The sequence below is a fragment of the Lycorma delicatula genome, chromosome 9, assembly GCF_047948215.1.
Source record: "Lycorma delicatula isolate Av1 chromosome 9, ASM4794821v1, whole genome shotgun sequence".
In the NCBI taxonomy this organism is placed as follows: Eukaryota; Metazoa; Arthropoda; class Insecta; order Hemiptera; family Fulgoridae; genus Lycorma; species Lycorma delicatula.
In genome coordinates this window covers 70,447,719-70,466,517 of record NC_134463.1, presented here as the reverse complement: position 1 = coordinate 70,466,517, position 18,799 = coordinate 70,447,719, and the positions used below count along the sequence as shown (strand labels likewise).

At 29.2% G+C, this 18,799-nt stretch overlaps 1 protein-coding gene across 2 annotated transcripts in view; it reads left to right on the top strand.

Annotated features, from left to right (window-relative positions):
- The first annotated feature begins 1,566 nt into the window (after window positions 1-1,566).
- Window positions 1,567-18,799, top strand: part of LOC142330119 (uncharacterized) — an 87,381-nt gene continuing 70,148 nt past the window's right edge. For both annotated transcript variants that reach the window (XM_075375203.1, XM_075375202.1), the window contains exons 1-5: window positions 1,567-1,776; window positions 4,694-4,817; window positions 6,969-7,092; window positions 11,871-12,149; window positions 18,172-18,375. In XM_075375203.1, coding sequence (XP_075231318.1) covers window positions 4,698-4,817; window positions 6,969-7,092; window positions 11,871-12,149; window positions 18,172-18,375 — 727 coding nt within the window. In that variant the 5' untranslated portion in view covers window positions 1,567-1,776; window positions 4,694-4,697. The remainder of the gene's footprint in view (window positions 1,777-4,693; window positions 4,818-6,968; window positions 7,093-11,870; window positions 12,150-18,171; window positions 18,376-18,799) is intronic.

Sequence of the window (18,799 nt, the reverse complement as noted above, 5' to 3'; positions counted from 1 at the left end):
TAAAGTGTTTGAAAAGCTCTTTTTAAAAAGAATGAAGCAGTTCATAAATGATCAAATTCCAAATCACAAATTTGGGTTTTGGAGAAACATGCTACTGTGGACCAAGCAAGCAGAATTGTTAATGTTATAAGTCATGCTTTAGACAACACAAAATACTGCTTAGTAGTTTTCCTCGATGTCAGTCAAGCTTTTAACAAAGGTTTTCTGTGTAGTGTTAAAATCTTATCTAGAATATAGATATTTCAAAGTTAAACATAAAGAAGTTTTAATAGATTTTTTCCCCAATAAAATCAGGGGTACTTCAAGGAAGCATTCTTGAACCCATCAATAATATGTTCGGTTTACTTGCTAATTACAGCAGATACAACCATTGCAATGTTTGCTGACGATACTGCAATTCTTGCTGTCCATGAAAATCATGCTACTGCATCTCATTATATTCAAGATTATTTCACTCTTCTCGAATCCTGGCTTACAACTTGAGAAATAAAGATACATGAAACAAAGTCGAAGCATGTCACATTCACCATTCGAAAGGAAAACTGCCCAAATGTTTCTATCTTTAATATTCTAATTCCAAGTTCTCAGAAATGTAAATATTTAGGTCTTCATCTTGACCGGCACCTTACTTGGGTAAAACATATCGAATCTAAGTGAATGCAGTTAGACCTTAAATTTAAAAACATGTAGTGGCTAATAGGACACAGATCTCGGCTCTTAGTAGAAAATAAATTATGGATTTATAAATCAATCTTGATACCAATTTGGACATATGGGTTTGAATTGTGGGGTACAGCAAGCACTTTCAATATTGACATACTTGAACGTTATCAGACAAAAACAATCCGAAAAATGTAACACATACCTTGGTATATACGCAATAACCACATATATAACGAAGAGTTACGCAAAAATCTTTAATCAGTCAACGATATCAAAATCGTTTACATAGGCAACCAAATTATTTGGCAGTCAATTTATTGGATAACACTATCAGCGATTTTTCAAGATTAATGAGAAACAATATCCTTAATTTCATTTCTTTTCGTTGTTAACTTTTACGTTATAAACCACTGGGTCTCTAGCTTCTTAATGTTCATTCTATATTTAGCTTATTTACTTATTGTTCAGTTTTAACTCTGAACAGTTTATTAAGTTACTGTAACGTTAAAATAATAATTTAAAAAATGTTTTCACTTTGTCCAATTGAAAATATTGATTGACATCTTAGCGTTAAAAGTATTTACATTTATGATGATAATAATTATGCGTCTCTTATTACTTGCACTTTGTTTACACTGCATAATAGATAACAGATAAAAAAATTTCAAGTCATGAGAACGTATAAGCTGCAGTTTTGAAATAATTTGATTATGAGCTGTCAGACCGATTGGTATATTAAACCTGACAATTTCGTTTTTATAATTTCTACGTAAAAAACTTAGGTACTTATGTTACTAGTAGATAAGATTACTTTAAGAAGGTAAAAAGGAAATTAAATGAGTAATTAATTTTCTGTAACACACAAGTATACGTTGGTCACAATGAGACCATCTGTGTTTTCCCGGCAAACTGTCAAATTGATTAGAGTTTATTTTCTCAAGAGAGGTTACTTTGCCTTGAAAAGTTTATTGCAAAATGAGACAATATTTGAATACATTATTATTGTAGTTTTATTTGATTGTGTTATATAGTAGCATTGCCTCAATTACTCTTTTTATATTGAATATATCATTTTTTATTATAATGTTTAAGTACTAGTATTTAGTGTTAGAGGTTAGTTTTATTTCTGTTACTATTCAGGATAATTTTATCACAGCACTATTATAAATTTAGTCTTTAGTTAATTGTTATTTGTATTAATTTGTTTTCACAACATGAATATGAATGTAAAACAATTTTTTGATTAAAAAAAGTAATTTTAACCTACGGGTCTTGCCACCAATATTTTAAATTCTCAAATCTATTTCAGTTATAAATTACTTATAAAATTGTCATTTTCTCATATATTACAATGTTTTTTTATTTTTATTAAAAGTTAAAATTATCTGTATTTGTTTATCATGATGTGCAAACACTTGTTTTGCTCTGCAGTTTACATTTTTGTGTATTACAGTAATTTAAAGAAAGAATTTTTTTTTCAATCTCTGGAGTCTTCATGTCATGTAGTATGTTTACATAGATATTCTACTTATTATGAAATTATGCTAATTAAGGTTTAGCAGATATTGAAATTGTTTGTGCTACATTCATGTTCTACCAGAAAGTTAATTGAATTATATTGTAATATTGTTCATACAATAAGAGATCATGCAAAATCTTTCTTCTCATGTTCATTTAATTAGTCAAATTATATTTATTTAATAAAAATTAATAATTTAGTAATTAAACAAATTAGTAATTTGCTTAATTAGTAAAAAATTGATATATAAAAAAAATTAATTTTCTGGAACGCTTACAAATAACTTTTCTTATACTTTGTAATTATAGCATATAAAGTTATTATTTTATTGTATACTGATTTTATTTTTGGTTTTCGTATATTTATATCACTATTATTTCACATAATGTGGCCTATATCATTTTTATTTATAAATTTTGTTTGCAGTGAGGCTGCTCTGATAAAAGTTTTCCCCATACGTTTTATTTTACTCTAAGGCAAGTACTTTGGTTGTAACTTTTTCTGTAGTTGGAGAAGCACACCTACCCATTTGTGATGTGAATTTTATTCTCTAAAATTATGTATTGATCCAGTTAATAAATATTTATTTATTATGAATTGAATAACTTTTTATTTTTCATATAGTGAAAAAAATTCATTACATTCTAAACTATTCAATGGTTGAAATTATTCGTTGGAAGGCCCTTTACCTGACTTACACAGTACCCTCACCAAACTAAATAATTGGTCATTGTATACAACTATGGACTCTACTAACAAATGGCCAGTTTAGTATTTAAATTAAGTAGTTGTGGTTAGTGAGCGGTAGGTTATGTTTGCTGATACCATATGAAATTCAGTACATGGATTGTTGGTTACCTTGTGAAAGTATCTAGACCTCACTCTGCGGTAATCTGCAATTAGGGTCGCACGCCGATCAGGATCAGTCTCTTGTTGCACAGCCCTTCTGAGTAGCCTTATGCAACCATAATCTTGACCTAAACCTAACTGAACTCAATTAATTTTCACTTTTTTCCCGTCACAGGAGGAAAAAGCTCTGCCAGCAGCCATCCATTGGCACAGCAGTGTTGGCTCACACCGACTAAAAAACTTCCCCTGAGTAACACATGAAGACCCAACCCAATAGAAAGTATAACTCAGTTAAATAATATATATTGCACATTTACCAAACCCCACACCTTAAGCTTGATGTAAATTAATTTAGTATTAAGTGAATTTATTCTCATTCTTAACTTAATTTCACTGAAACCAACTTATTTAGTGTGAAAATATTTATTACATTTGTATAGTGCTGAATTAGAAATTTTTTGTTGAGGATACTATATAACTTACAATGGATGTAAACTGGGTGTAAAGCATTTCCGAAGAATAATTTCAGTTGTAACAAATAACTTAGTTTCTAAATAAGGTATCTAATAGATTTCACCAAAATCAGAGATGAGTTCATAATTGTGTATAATTACCACAGACACACTACATAATGGGCTAAAAAGTAATTTTCCTTTATGCAGATTTAAATTCTGTAATTGCAACAAATTTAGATTTGGCAGTTAGCAGTAATTAGCTAATATAATTATTCAATTGTTCAGTTCATTTCTTTAATGTTGGTAATAATGACATTCATTTCACAAAACAAGGAGTTTTTATGTTTCTGTCTTTGTGAAAAAAGTATATTACTACTATTCTTGAAGAATACCATACCAGATTTATTAATTTTCTACTACTGACCCATAAAAATTTCTAAAAACTGAATATAGAGTTTTAAGTATTTGAGATTCTCCATGATGAGGTTGACTGGAATCAGTTGTAGTTTAGAAATGAACAACTTATTATGAAGGCATTAGTAGAGTATTCACACTTATACCGGAAAAGCTTCTATTAGGCTGGAAAAACCAGGACAGGTTTATGAAAGATACTAAAGGAATTGAGGTTTAAGTTTTGTTGGCCAAGATTACTTCATGCACTTAAAAGATGATTTTAATAGGATTAACTTTGTAAGGAATTTATTAATCATGTTGAGTAAATTCTCATTTCTGTAGCTTAGTGATATTGTTTGATGAACCAAGTTTCAAGTTGAATAGTTTCAAGTTGAACCCCCATAATTTTTTATTGTTTGATAAAAATCTTAACTATAGGAAGTATAATATATACATGGTGTTAAGTATAATATATACTGACTATAATAGTTAGTGTTTGATCAGAAAAAAGGAGTACTTGACTCAGACTTCCCTAGATGGAACACTCCAAACTGCACACTTCAAGTTAAAGACAATCTTAATTAAGCATGTTCTGGATAAATGAGGTGCCAAGAAACAATTGAATTTTCATAAAATTCATGTAATTTTTTTTTATTCTAGGAAATCATCATAAAATATTAAACTAGAATTGATTGAGATCATCTTTAAGTTTAATTCTAATCTGTAATTTTAATTAAGAAATGAACAATCATGTAATTATAAATTGATAAAAAATGTTGTTTATTTTATTAAATTTATTTGTAAATCTTTACAGAGTAATGGAAGCAGCTACTGGTTTAAGTTTATTTCAAGGGAGTGATGGAATACAACTTAATGCGAATGTGCAGTGCCAAGAAGAAGAAGAAGCGATTGAAGATGAAAGACGGAGGAATGAGGAGGTATGGTTCTTGTTATAATATTTTGTGACATCTGCCTCTGTGAAATATGAGGCTAGTTCTATGTGTTTACCCCGTAAAGGATCTTTGCAATCGTTTTTTTTTTTGTGTAAGTTACATACTGTCAGTGTGTCATTGTTGATTAATTTTTTTTTAGATGTATAAAAGCTTACTGAAATAAAATTTTTAAGGAGCATATTTTTACCCAGTTTACAAAAGCCACCAACATTTTATACAGTATTTTCACAATTCATTCAAGAACTAACAGTCCCATTCAAAACACGGTTGTCGTCCTCTGTTATCCTTCCCCCTAGTCTGTCGAGAGTAAGAACCCAATGATTTATATTACATTTGTTACTCTACATATAAAAGACTACATTAACAAAATTTATAACTCAAGTTCATGTTCAGTCCTATCTATTTAAGTTTAAGATAGTGCCCACCAAGATGGTGCAATTATGATTATTACGTTAAGACTTTTAACAAGCGCATTCACACTTGTCTGATTACATCATCCTGCTGCGAGTATTGACATTTGAATTGTTTGATATTTATTTTTAAAATTGCATCAGTACATTGTAGTTATTCGAGCAATGTTGTAGTGATATTGTCACTGTTGTAATTATAATTCGGCATCATTATGGATCTTCCTGCAAATATGTTTGAATTGTTTGTTTTATCATGAGATAAAATGAGTCATGTTTGTTTGTTTCAATGTTTTGGTATTTTTTTTTTTTAATTTGTTATTTTTCATTGTTTGGTGTTTCTTAAATTAAAAAAAAAATTGGATATTTTTTACACATTTTTTATTAATTTGTTTTTTTTAAATTTAAGGTAAATCTAAGAATATTTTTAACTTTTTCCAAAATGCAGGTGCAATTTTCTGCCAGAAATATCTACAAAATAAATGGGGGGAAGGATAACAGAGACAGTCCAAAAATGCTTCCTACAAAGATGAAAGCTTTTTAATTACCTTAATTTAAATCTATGAAACATATTGGGTCAAACACGCATTAGTGATGAACCATGCAGTGGACACCCTTCTGAATTGACTGCACCAGAAATGATAAAAAAGTGCATCAAATATTGCTTCTAATAATAATTTTTGTTTAGAAATCAATTTTATCTTTTTACAAGAACCTGAGTTGAAATTTCCCTTATAATTAAACAATTCTTTTTGATAGTATGTGGCTGGTAATGTAAGACCAGAATTGAATTGTGGTCAGGATTGGCAGTTCTGTATTTTTAACAATCAAGAAATTTATCTCAATGTTAATAATTGACAGTTTAAAAATTAGATCTGTGTAGCAGATGATAAATTATTTTTTTTAATTTTTTGTGTATCTGTTCCTTTTTGTTTTTATAAAAACAATTTATTTCATAAATTGTTACACAAGTAATGAATAGAAATGTGTTACATTCATTTACTATTACTAAATTTTAAAATAGCCTTTTTAAAAGAATAATACCTATTTACCCTCATAGTTGTTCTTATGTGATTTTGTTGCTGATAGAAACTACCTGCTAAGAGAGGTGCTTAAGTGTTTTTACTTTTCTAAAGTAATTTTTGTTAAGAAATGTAAACCAAATAGCACTTTTAAAGATGAAAAAAGTTCCCACAAAACGTATTGTTAGTTTTTTTCTGTTTTAATATAATAAATTTTCATGTCGAAAATTAGGCATTTGAAGACCTTAAAAGGTATTGTTTTCAAGTAGATTGTGAAAATATTACATAAATTTTTGACATTGCAAAAAAAGATGAAAACTAGACTAACAGAAAAAAATTTATCTCTTCAGTTTTTAACTAAACTGAACGTTTTTAAACATGTCAAGATAAATACACTATTTATGACCCATTTCAATAATAATAATAAAAAGTTTTGTTGATCAGCATGATAGGGAGATTTACACTTTTATAAAATAATAAGTTATTTAAAACTACTTAAAATTATGGTTTCATAAGATCACTTCAGGACTACAATTTAATTTCTTTGAAATTATGCTGATTATATATACAAAAAAAAACTGATGATTTTAATTTTTTTTATATGTTTGGCAATAACTGTTATTATTGAGGCTAAAAATCATTATATTGTGGTAGATGCTCTGAACATGGCTTTGTAATTAGTGGCATGTTATTGTGTGTTCTTTTAGATTAAAAATCTACTGTCTACCGCTTTTGATGATTTAAGTGTTGATGATGATGACGATGATTATGATGAGAATGACTGTAATGGAGGAAGTAATGTTAGCAGTTTTCACAACAATAATAATAATGGTAAGTTAATTAATCAAATGCTAATTAAAAAATTGGTTGGTTGTTTTTTAATATTTATTGGTATTTATAAGTATATCTGCAGAAAGTCTGTAGCTTAATTTTTTCTATTATTTTTCTATACAGTAGCTTGATTTCTATAAAACATGCCAGTTTGAACAATGTTCCAAACTGGCCATTCCTATACTTGTGTAATTTATTTCTTTTGTAATTCCTCAAATTTCTGTCTAAAAATGTATTCTGTTTTTCTATAGATAGAAATCTGTCTCTTTCTATCTGAAAATAGGCTAGTATAGTCATTTAGCTAAGCCTTAATTCTCTTACTATAAGAGATCATCCATGGCATTTCCTCTATGATTGTTTGCTTATAGTAGTACCATTGTATTTCCTGGTCTACTGAGTCTAACTTACTGGTCTAACTTTTAAAAAAGTATATTAATTTTATGTAAAACAATAGGTATATTTTATCCATGCGGGTTAAATCACTGATATAAAATCAGAAACCCCTGTTGAAAGAGCATGTCTACGAGGTTTGGGTGGAAAGTTCTGAGCTCACATAAAGTTGGTGTTAGTACTTGTAATTTCTTGATGGCGTCGCATGATTCATTATTAGTTTACTATAAGAGTTTCTAGTTGCTGCATCACTTAGTATAGTATTTACAGTCCATCAAAGTGGAGAATTCAGACATTTTTTGAAAACATAAAATTCTGGAAATTTGTACATTGATTAAATACTTTTTTCTGAAAGATTTAAGTGCAAACGAAATTAAAGATGAGCTTGATGCAGCATTGGGAGACTTTTCTCCACCATATATAACAGTTAAATGCTGGGTCGCATAGTTAAAAATGGGTCAAACACGCATTAGCGATGAAGCATGCAGTGGACACCCTTCTGAAGTGACTGCACCAGAAATGATAAAAAAGTGCATAAAATATTGCTTCTAATAATAATTTTTTTTTAGAAATCAATTTTATCTTTTTACAAGAACCTGAGTTGAAATTTCCCTTATAATTAAACCATTCTTTTTGATAGTATGTGGCTGGTAATGTAAGACCAGAATTGAATTGTGGTCAGGATTGGCATTTCTGTATTTTTAACAATCAAGAAATTTATCTCAATGTTAATAATTGACAATTTAAAAATTAAATCTGTGTAGCAGAGGATAAATTATTTTTTTAATTAATTTTAATTTTTTGTGTATCTGTTCCTTTTTGTTTTTATAAACCACTTTCAATAATTTCATGTAGATCTCAGTTTTTTCAAGAAGTTTTTTGCTACAATTAAGATATAAGTTTTATTAAGAATGGGTTTTAATAATAAAAAAAATCCATTCTGAAGAAGCAGAGATCTCTGTGAAAGCATACATTAAAGTCTTTAAAAGGAAATATATTTTTATTTAATTTATTTTGTCAACTTTTTATTTTAACTTACAAACAAAATGTTAATAATTAAAAAAAAAAGAAAGATTTTGGTTTTTTCTTGGGATTGATTAATTCACTACAAAATCTCAAAGCTTGTTGGAGGGAATATGGAATAAAAATTTTATATTGTATGAAAATGCCATGCCCGACTGGGATTCAAACAACGTATCATTACCACTGCCATGGAGGTTACCAGAATGGTGAGTAAGTAATACATTTTTTCATCAAAATGAAAAGAATGAAATACTTTTACAACACAGATTTAAATGTTTTTTTTTAAACCAAACAGATAGTATGAATATAAACATATGTATATATATATATATATATATATATGTATAAACATATGTATGAATATAGTATGTTTATGTTCATACTATCTGTTTGGTTTAAAAAAAAAATTAACTGAATATTTGTGCTTCTTTTTTTTATCTTTCTAATACTCATCACATTATTATCCTTTCTTCTTTATTCAGTCTTTTTATACCTTTTTTACCTACTTTTTAAAGAAAAGTAGTGTTACTTTTGTGGCTCGAAAATCTCCAAAACTACTAGACCAATTTCATTGAAATTTATGCTGTAGTAGTGTATCTGAAGTTGTGCATGTGAAAATTTGATTAAGATTGGTTGACTCATTCGTAAGTTATGCTCAATTTAAGATCAAAAAATTTAAGCAGGACAAGTTAGATGCACGGTTTGTTACAATACTGCAAGTATGAACAGTAACGTTTCTTTATCTGTGACATCTATTGTTAGCAGTATTAAATCAAATTAAATTAATGAAAAGTCAGTCTTCATGTGCTGAACTGTGCAAAAGTTTTTTTTATTTTAAATTTGATAATATTTTTACCAACACCCAACATTTTTACCAATTTTTTTGCCAACACCCAATTTAAAAATCATAATAGAAGAATATACACTTGGAAAAAGCCAGGCGATACTGCAAGGTATCAGATAGATTATATCATGGTTAAGCAAAGATTTAGAAATCAACTCATTGACTGCAAAACTTACCCTGGAGCAGACATTGATAGCGACCATAATTTGGTGATAATGAAATGTAGATTGGGGTTTAAAAACCTGAAGAAAAGGTGTCAGATGAATCGGTGGAATTTAGAGAAGCTTGAGGAAGAGGAGGTAAAGAAGATTTTTGAGGAGGACATCGCAAGAGGTCTGAGTAAAAAAGATAAGGTAGAAAATGTAGAAGAAGAATGAGAGAATGTTAAAAAGGAAATTCTTAAATCAGCAGAAGCAAACTTAGGCGGAATAAAGAGAACTGGTAGAAAACCTTGGGTTTCAGACGATATATTGCAGCTGATGGATGAACGTAGAAAATATAAGAATGCTAGTGATGAAGAAAGTAAAAGGAACTATCGGTAATTAAGAAATGCTATAAACAGGAAGTGCAAACTGGCAAAAGAAGAGTGGATTAAAGAAAAGTGTTCAGAAGTGGAAAGAGAAATGAACATTGGTAAAATAGACGGAGCATACAGGAAAGTTAAGGAAAATTTTGGGGTACATAAATTAAAATCTAATAATGTGTTAAACAAAGATGGTACACCAATATATAATACGAAAGGTAAAGTCGATAGATGGGTGGAATATATTGAAGAGTTATACGGAGGAAATGAATTAGAAAATGGTGTTATAGAGGAAGAAGAGGAAGTTGAGGAGGATGAAATGGGAGAAACAATACTGAGATCTGAATTTAAGAGAGCATTAAAAGATTTAAATGGCAGAAAGACTCCTGGAATAGACGGAATACCTGTAGAATTACTGCGCAGTGCAGGTGAGGAAGCGATTGATAGATTATACAAACTGGTGTGTAATATTTATGAAAATGGGGAATTTCCATCAGACTTTAAAAAAAGTGTTATAGTTATGATACCAAAGAAAGCAGGGGCAGATAAATGTGAAGAATACAGAACAATTAGTTTAACTAGTCATGCATCAAAAATCTTAACTAGAATTTTATACAGAAGAATTGAGAGGAGAGTGGAAGAAGTGTTAGGAGAAGACCAATTTGGTTTCAGGAAAAGTATAGGGACAAGGGAAGCAATTTTAGGCCTCAGATTAATAGTAGAAGGAAGATTAAAGAAAAACAAACCAACATACTTGGCGTTTATAGACCTAGAAAAGGCTTTCGATAACGTAGACTGGAATAAAATGTTAAGCATTTTAAAAAAATTAGGGTTCAAATACAGAAATAGAAGAACAATTTCTAACATGTACAGGAACCAAACAGCAACAATAACAATTGAAGAACATAAGAAAGAAGCCCTAATAAGAAAGGGAGTCCGACAAGGATGTTCCCTATCGCCGTTACTTTTTAATCTTTACATGGAACTAGCAGTTAATGATGTTAAAGAACAATTTAGATTCGGAGTAACAGTACAAGGTGAAAAGATAAAGATGCTACGATTTGCTGATGATATAGTAATTCTAGCCGAGAGTAAAATGGATTTAGAAGAAACAATGAACGGCATAGATGAAGTCCTACGCAAAAACTATCCCATGAAAATAAACAAGAACAAAACAAAAGTAATTAAATGTAGTAGAAATAACAAAGAAATAACAAAGATGGACCACTGAATGTGAAAATAGGAGGAGAAAAGATTATGGAGGTAGAAGAATTTTGTTATTTGGGAAGTAAAATTACTAAAGATGGACGAAGCAGGAGCGATATAAAATGCGGAATAGCACAAGCTAAACGAGCCTTCAGTAAGAAATATAATTTGTTTACATCAAAAATGAATTTAAATGTCAGGAAAAGATTTTTGAAAGTGTATGTTTGGAGTGTCGCTTTATATGGAAGTGAAACTTGGACGATCGGAGTATCTGAGAAGAAAAGATTAGAAGCTTTTGAAATGTGGTGCTATAGGAGAATGTTAAAGATCAGATGGGTGGATAAAGTGACAAATGAAGAGGTATTGCGGCAAATAGATGAAGAAAGTAGCATTTGGAAAAACATAGTTAAAAGAAGAGACAGACTTATAGGCCACATACTAAGGCATCCTGGAATAGTCGCTTTAATATTGGAAGGACAGGTAGAAGGGAAAAATTGTGTAGGCAGGCCACGTTTGGAGTATGTAAAACAAATTGTTGGGGATGTAGGATGTAGAGGGTATACTGAAATGAAACGACTAGCACTAGATAGGGAATCTTGGAGAGCTGCATCAAACCAGTCAAATGACTGAAGACAAAAAAAAAAAATATTTTTACTTTGTATTATCTGATTAACTCTTATGTTGCTAACAGATATCCATCTATAAATTGTTTGATTATGGAATTTTCTAGCTTTAGGTCTACATATAAAACATTTTCTTTGTTTATTGAATAATTTTTCAATTTTTTTGCAGGTCATTCATTAAATGGTGATTCATCATTTTATGATAATCAGGACAATTCAGATTGCCATGTTAATAAAACGAACACATATGTTACTAATAATCAGAAGAGTACTATGGATGTTAATAGAACTGGCACACCAAATGTAGATAAAAATGAGAGAGATGAATTTCATTTTCTCTCTTCACTGGACATGTCTCCAAATGATAATAATAATCATCGCATTATGTTTTATGATACATACAAAAAACAGAGATATCAGCACACATTACCTAGCATTAATGATTCTGGTTTGTATTACACATTGTAAATATTTGCATCATTACATTATTGGTTTTATATTTTAAATTACTACTATATTGGATTATGTTATACCATATAAATAATAAAGATTTATCAGCTAAATTATATTATAAATTATTGATTATATCACTCCAGTCGTGAACCTTTTTTGATAAATCAAGTCCAACAGACTGTAATAAAGAAGCATAGAAAGAGGAGATAAAGCTCAGGTAATATCCAATCATAACTTTTTTTGGGATCTGGCTGAACTGTTGGTAGTTCAGCTGGATATTCCACATACTACACAATTCTGAGGATAGGCAAAGGTTTTCCTAAACCTAAGCCTCTCTGGCTTTAGGTAGTAGGTCGTTGATATCTCAACAAAAACAGTTGTAAATTGGTCTTGTGTTCCTGCAATTCGGACTCTTTTATAATATCTACTTCTTTTTACCATTGATCCTGTGTTCCTAGCTGTGTATGTTCCTATGTTTCACTGTGTGGATGTGGGCTTGTATTAATATTCATCATTTATCTCTATTTCCAAAGTAGTATACTTTGCTTTTGATTCCATTAATATTTTATTGAAGTACACGTTTTTTACAAAGTCTGAAACACACTAATCCAGATTAGATTTTTCAATGATGTCAGAAAATTTATTTTCTTATTATTACTTTGTTTTATTTTTATAAAATATTTGTTCTTCTGAACAGAATTTTAACGTGGTTTGACACAAAACGGTCAAGTACATGGAGAAGAACAGCCTATGTATTAAAATCTGTAAATTAGTATTTTAATATTAGTATTACTTTGGGAGGAGAATATGAATAATTTTATATTCTAAAATGTGATGTTTTACATCTGTGAATATTTCTATTCACAGAAAAGAATTATTACATGCTGAAAATGGGAAAGATATTATAAAAACCCTTGTAAATTCTGTCAAATCAACAAAACAAGCAAGAATGTTTTCTTCTAACAGTTAAAGGTTAATTTTATTATAAATTTTATTAAAAAATTTATTTGACAAGTAAAACTTGTTTGCCAGAGAATTACAAGAATTATAGTTTTTTTCACTTGTATACATTTAATACTTGCAGCAGTACTCTTAATTTCTTTCTGTTTATTGTTTTTTTTTCTCGAGATAATTATATTCACTGTACAAATAAAGCTGTATGTCTAAAAAAAAGTACATTATTTGCATTATGCCAAGAAAAATATTTTTCCTTAATCTGTTTGATCATCCCAGTGTCTGAATTGTGTAGTAGCTTCGCCTCAGATTGGTTGTTGGTTTTTTTTTTTTATACCCATACATAGTACAGATAGGCATGCACATACACAAAGGTAATATTACTACATTGTTAATCCAATAGTTGATTGAAAATTACTATGTGGCTTCTTCTTTTTCTCAACCACTCTAACGTAAAACAATTATGGCAGGAACATATTCACAGCATGTGTATAGTTTTATGGCAGAATAGAAGGCCTAGCTTTACTTATTAAAAACCTTTAATAGTTGGGCTTTTTGTGTAACCATTGGATAGGAAAAGGTCCATAGATAGTCCAACAGAAGAATGTTACCTATTATGCTCCAGTACATATTGGGTGTCCTACAAGTTATTAGGAATTGCCAGTATGGTGCTGCAAGTAGGTCCAGTTGATGGGTAATGAATTTTCAGGATATGTTTTTTGGGAAAAGAAGAAGAAGAAGAGTATACAATCAACATTATTACTGCCCACGATCAGGTGGTTAGAACTGATCTTACTGTTAATTTTTCTTATTTAATTCAAACAAAAAGATGCATGTTCTACAGTTTGGAATGTTTAGAATTATTAATAAAAATAAATATTAATCATTATTATATTTTATGTATAACAGAGTGTAAAGTACAAAATCAAAATAAAGCCAAACCATTAAACAGCACTTCACAGCAATTAGTAAAATGAGTATTTATAAATAAAGTAACCAACTCTGCATGGATTGATGCTGTGATTAATTACATCCTCATTGATAATGATATGTATAATTTTATTTGTAGTGTAAACACTAGTAGGTCTATTTTCTCATTAATCTAACCAAAATAAAAACCATTTCTGCTATTCTTTTAACTATACAGTAATATAGTACATGATTTTTCTAAAACCAAATACAGATTTTGATTAGTAAAGAATTATAATTACATTATTTTGTCTATTTTCATTGTTTGGTGTGTGTTGTATAATGTAAAAATATAGTAGAAACATTAGGGTTACATTAAAATGAAAAATATAGAGTATTTTATTATATTATTATTTTATATACACACAGGTTGTCCATAAGGTAGGGCAAACATTAATAATACTGATGATTTTAATCTGTTTTTCTTTTTGTTGAAAACGAATATGAACTCAGAATCTTTCTGTCACCCACCAATTATGAAAAACTTTTAAATTTTAGTTAAAGGATTTTTTTTTCATTTTAAGCTCCTATATTGTATTTTGTTAGCTCATTTTTTATTGTTTAACTTTGTTAACATAATTTGTAAGCTATAAATAAACAATACTAGACAAAGAATTAAATCACATCATAGTCACATATTATGACATCATATCTTAATACTTAAGAGTGAGCCTTCATGGACAAAATTAATCATGTCTGTGCAAGTCAAAACACGTAGCTGAAAACACAGCTGTGCTGTTTGTATTAAGCACTTGATTTAGGAATGAATTAATTTTGTTCAGTCTTATTGCTGTCTTAAGTTTGTTAACAGTGCAGTGTCATAATGCCTCGAAATTGTGTAAATGATGTGGATGCCTTTTGTTATATATGTGATGAGTTTACTGTAAAATCAAATAGAAAAAACATTACATCTTTAATTAAAAAAGCATATCATTTGTACTTTCAGTGTAAAATTGGTGATCAGGATAAGATATGGGCTCCTCATATAGTATGCACTAATTGTTCTGTATATTTAAGAGGTTGGCTGAAAGGTACACAGAAGGGTTTGCCATTTGGTGTAGCTGTGGTTTGGCGTGAACCAAAGGATCATGTAGCCAATTGTTACTTTTGTTTAACAAGTGTGTCTGAAATTTCTAAAAAATCTAAACATACAGTAAAATATCCTTCATTACAATCTGCAATCAGGCCTGTACCTCACAGTGAAATCATTCCAGTTCCTGAACCACCTGTGAATGTATGTTTCGAAAGCAGCAATGAAGAATCAGACAGTATTGAAGAAGGCAACAATGATTTTGAATTATCTTCTAATAAGCCACATCTTATATCATAAGGTGAATAAATGACTTGGTTAGATTTAAATTTATCAAAAAATCAAACTAAATTGTTAGGATCAAGACTGCAAGGTTTGAATTTACTTTAAAAAAATGCAAAAATTTCAGATTTTCGAAATCAACAAAAAAAACTTTCTCAGTACTTTTTATTGATGAAAATAATTTGGTTTATTGCAGAAATATTGATGAGCTTATGTTGCACTTAGGACAAGTTCATAAACCTAAGGATTACGCCTTTTTATAGATTCATCCAAGTATAGTTTAAAAGTGGTTCTATTACACAAAGGTAACAAATATCCTTCGATACCAATTGTTTATGATATTAATTTGAAAGAGACATACAATGTGATGAAAGATGTTAAAAAATAAACTATAAAAAACATAACTGGAACTTATGTGGTGATTTAAAATTTATAGCTAGGCATGCAGTTAGTCTATACTAAGTACATGTGTTTTCTTTGTGCATTATGTTACCAAAGATTGGAAGAAACGAGACAACTTAGCTCCAATTGGGAAAAATATTATTCATGAGCCCTTAGTTGAACCCAAAAAAATATTTTTACATATTTTTATTTCCTTTCCATATGAAGCTAGGACTAATGAAAAATTTTGTTAAACCAATAAAGAAGGACAGTCCTGGATTTTTGTACATCAGGCAGAAATTTCTGAATGTAAGTGAAGGAAAAATTAAAGAAGGGATATTTGTTAGTCCTCAAATAAGAGAGGTGGTCAAAGATGATGTATTTAACTCAGTTTTAAATAATGTAAAAAGTGCAGTTGGGCTTCATTTAAAGAAGTATGCAAAATTTCTCTCGGCAAACAAAAATTCAACAATTACCTCGTGGTAATTGTCGGATTTTTGTTTGAAGTTGATTAACAATATTGTTATTGTTAATCAACTTCTTACTTCGTACAGAGCTATGGAATGTAATTTGTCTTTGAAAATACATTTCCTACACTCACATCTGGATTTTTTCCCGGACAACCTCGCAGACGTTAGTGATGAACACTGTGAACGTTTCCACCAAGACATTTTGGTGATAAAAAGCTACTATAAAGCAAAATGGAATATTAACATGCTAGCTGATTACTGTTAGAGATTAATTCGGGATGTGCCTGAGGCTATTTATAAACGAAAAGCATCAGCAAAATCATTCTAACACAGGTATGGCAATGCAAAATTATAAATTTTACAGATTTTAACTATATTTTCCCTTAATTTTTTTTGAAGTGTAATTTATTTAAAACTAAGGGTGATAGAAAAGTTGCATTTACAGTTCTGTAATGTACGCAAAAAAGCAATTCATGAATGGTATCACACTTAGAGAAACATTAAACAATTTTTTTTTCTATCAGTGTTAATTTTCAACTGTTAAACATAAAAAAATTAATATTAGCAAATGCACCTGCCTCAAAATAATCTGCATTTTTCAGTAAGAGACCAGCATGCAAAAAAATTGAAAAAACCCATCTCCAAGCATCCAGAAAGCAACTCAGAGATTTTAAATGGAAAGCATAGGTTGTGACGTACTATTTTAATAGTGGTTTGAAAAACCAAATTATTAACATAAAACAGAACTACACAAGAACTCTAACCGAAATGGCAGCCATTTAATATTTTTTATAGCTATTTTCAGAAGTAGCCTGCAGTACTTCTCATTAGTGATGATATATTGAAAAGTGGATCATTTTTTAGGTAGGAGCATTTACTAAATTTTATTTTTCTAACGTTTCACTGTTGAGCAGTAGTACTGTAGATATTGTAGGTCAGTTTTGAAAGTAGCTTTGATAAACATTAAATAACTCCCATTTATTTATTATTGTATCAGATTGTTTTTAACTAAATCTTTTTACATAAAAAAATTTCGTATTATGTATGTGTTGTCAGTTGATGCTGACAACAGTGATAATGAAAAGTATATACCTCATATATACTTACACTTCACAGTTCACAGGCCACTTAAACAGTAGTGTGCCATTAATGACGTCAAGTGTGTTCTTTGTCACCTCAAGTAGTTCAAGAATAGATCATTCTGAAATGGAGTATTTGCTAAGATTCATTTTTTATGGTTTTTAACAGCTGAAAAGTTGTCACTCTGTAGTATATATATATATATATATATATATATATATATATATATATATATATATATATATATATATAAGTGACATTGACTAGTATGGTTATTGGCATTAAGAAATGCCAATAGCATGTAATGAAATGGCTTTTTCTCTTTACACTAATTTTTATATAAGCTGAATCTTTTATGGTGAATTATGTGGAAATAAGCTGCATTATGTATTTTAGATGATTTATAAGAATCAGTTTGTTAAATGTACCTTTTTCAGTTTCTAAGATGCTATTCCCAATACACTCCAGGTATTATGAAGTTATCAAATTTTAATAAATGTAGTTTACCATAGATGTTTTGAACCCATGAGGTTATGTATGAATGGTGCTATTTAGTTTCTTGCCCAGAAACTTCCATGCGTTTGTGTGTGTGTGTGTGTGTGTGTGTGTGCACATGCACGTGTGTTTTGTTATAAATGATAGTTTTAAAGATTCTTGATTACATTTATGTATGTATGTATATATATATATATATTTATTTTTTTTCCATTTAAAGGTTTTTCATAATTCAGGCAGTAGTAATCTCAATAATTTTGTTTTAAAAAGTGTTGTTTTATTCCTTTATATTTAAACTTCACCTACATTAGTTTTACTTTTCATAAATTTATACTTTTTATGTTCCTTTTTTTAAGCCACTGAAGAGATGGTTTCAACACCATCAGTTGATGCTGACAACAGTGATAATGAAAAATATGTTTCATCACCTCATCATTTGCATTGCTATCGTAGAACTTCTCTTGGTTGTAAAGGTGATTCACCTAAAGTTCTGTCGACAAATGATAACCAGAATCAAATTAAGACTGAAAAAGAACAAAGAGATGCATATATTGCTACTAGTAAGTTACTAAATACCTAGAGTCCTTTAATATGTATTCAAATCGTAACAAACATCTTTTTCATTTTGTGAATGCTTCTTCCTCTTCTTCCTTGACACACTAATGTTTTTATAGCTTGAGAAGATCCACTCCAGCAAATATTTTAATTATACAACCCATGCTGACAGTGATAAAATAATAATATAACTAAAATGGGAAATGTTAAGTTGTAATTCTGGCATAACTATTTACCATTTTTTTTCCTATTAAGAATGTAGATTTAAATTAAACTCAGACTATGATAGTTGTTATAAATATGTGGAACTTTGAACATGGAAATAAATTATGAAAAATTATTGTTATTGTAATTTTTAACTAAATTCTTATCCCATATTTTTTGTATTACAAATTACAATTAAGAATAAAAGTGATGTTAACTATATGT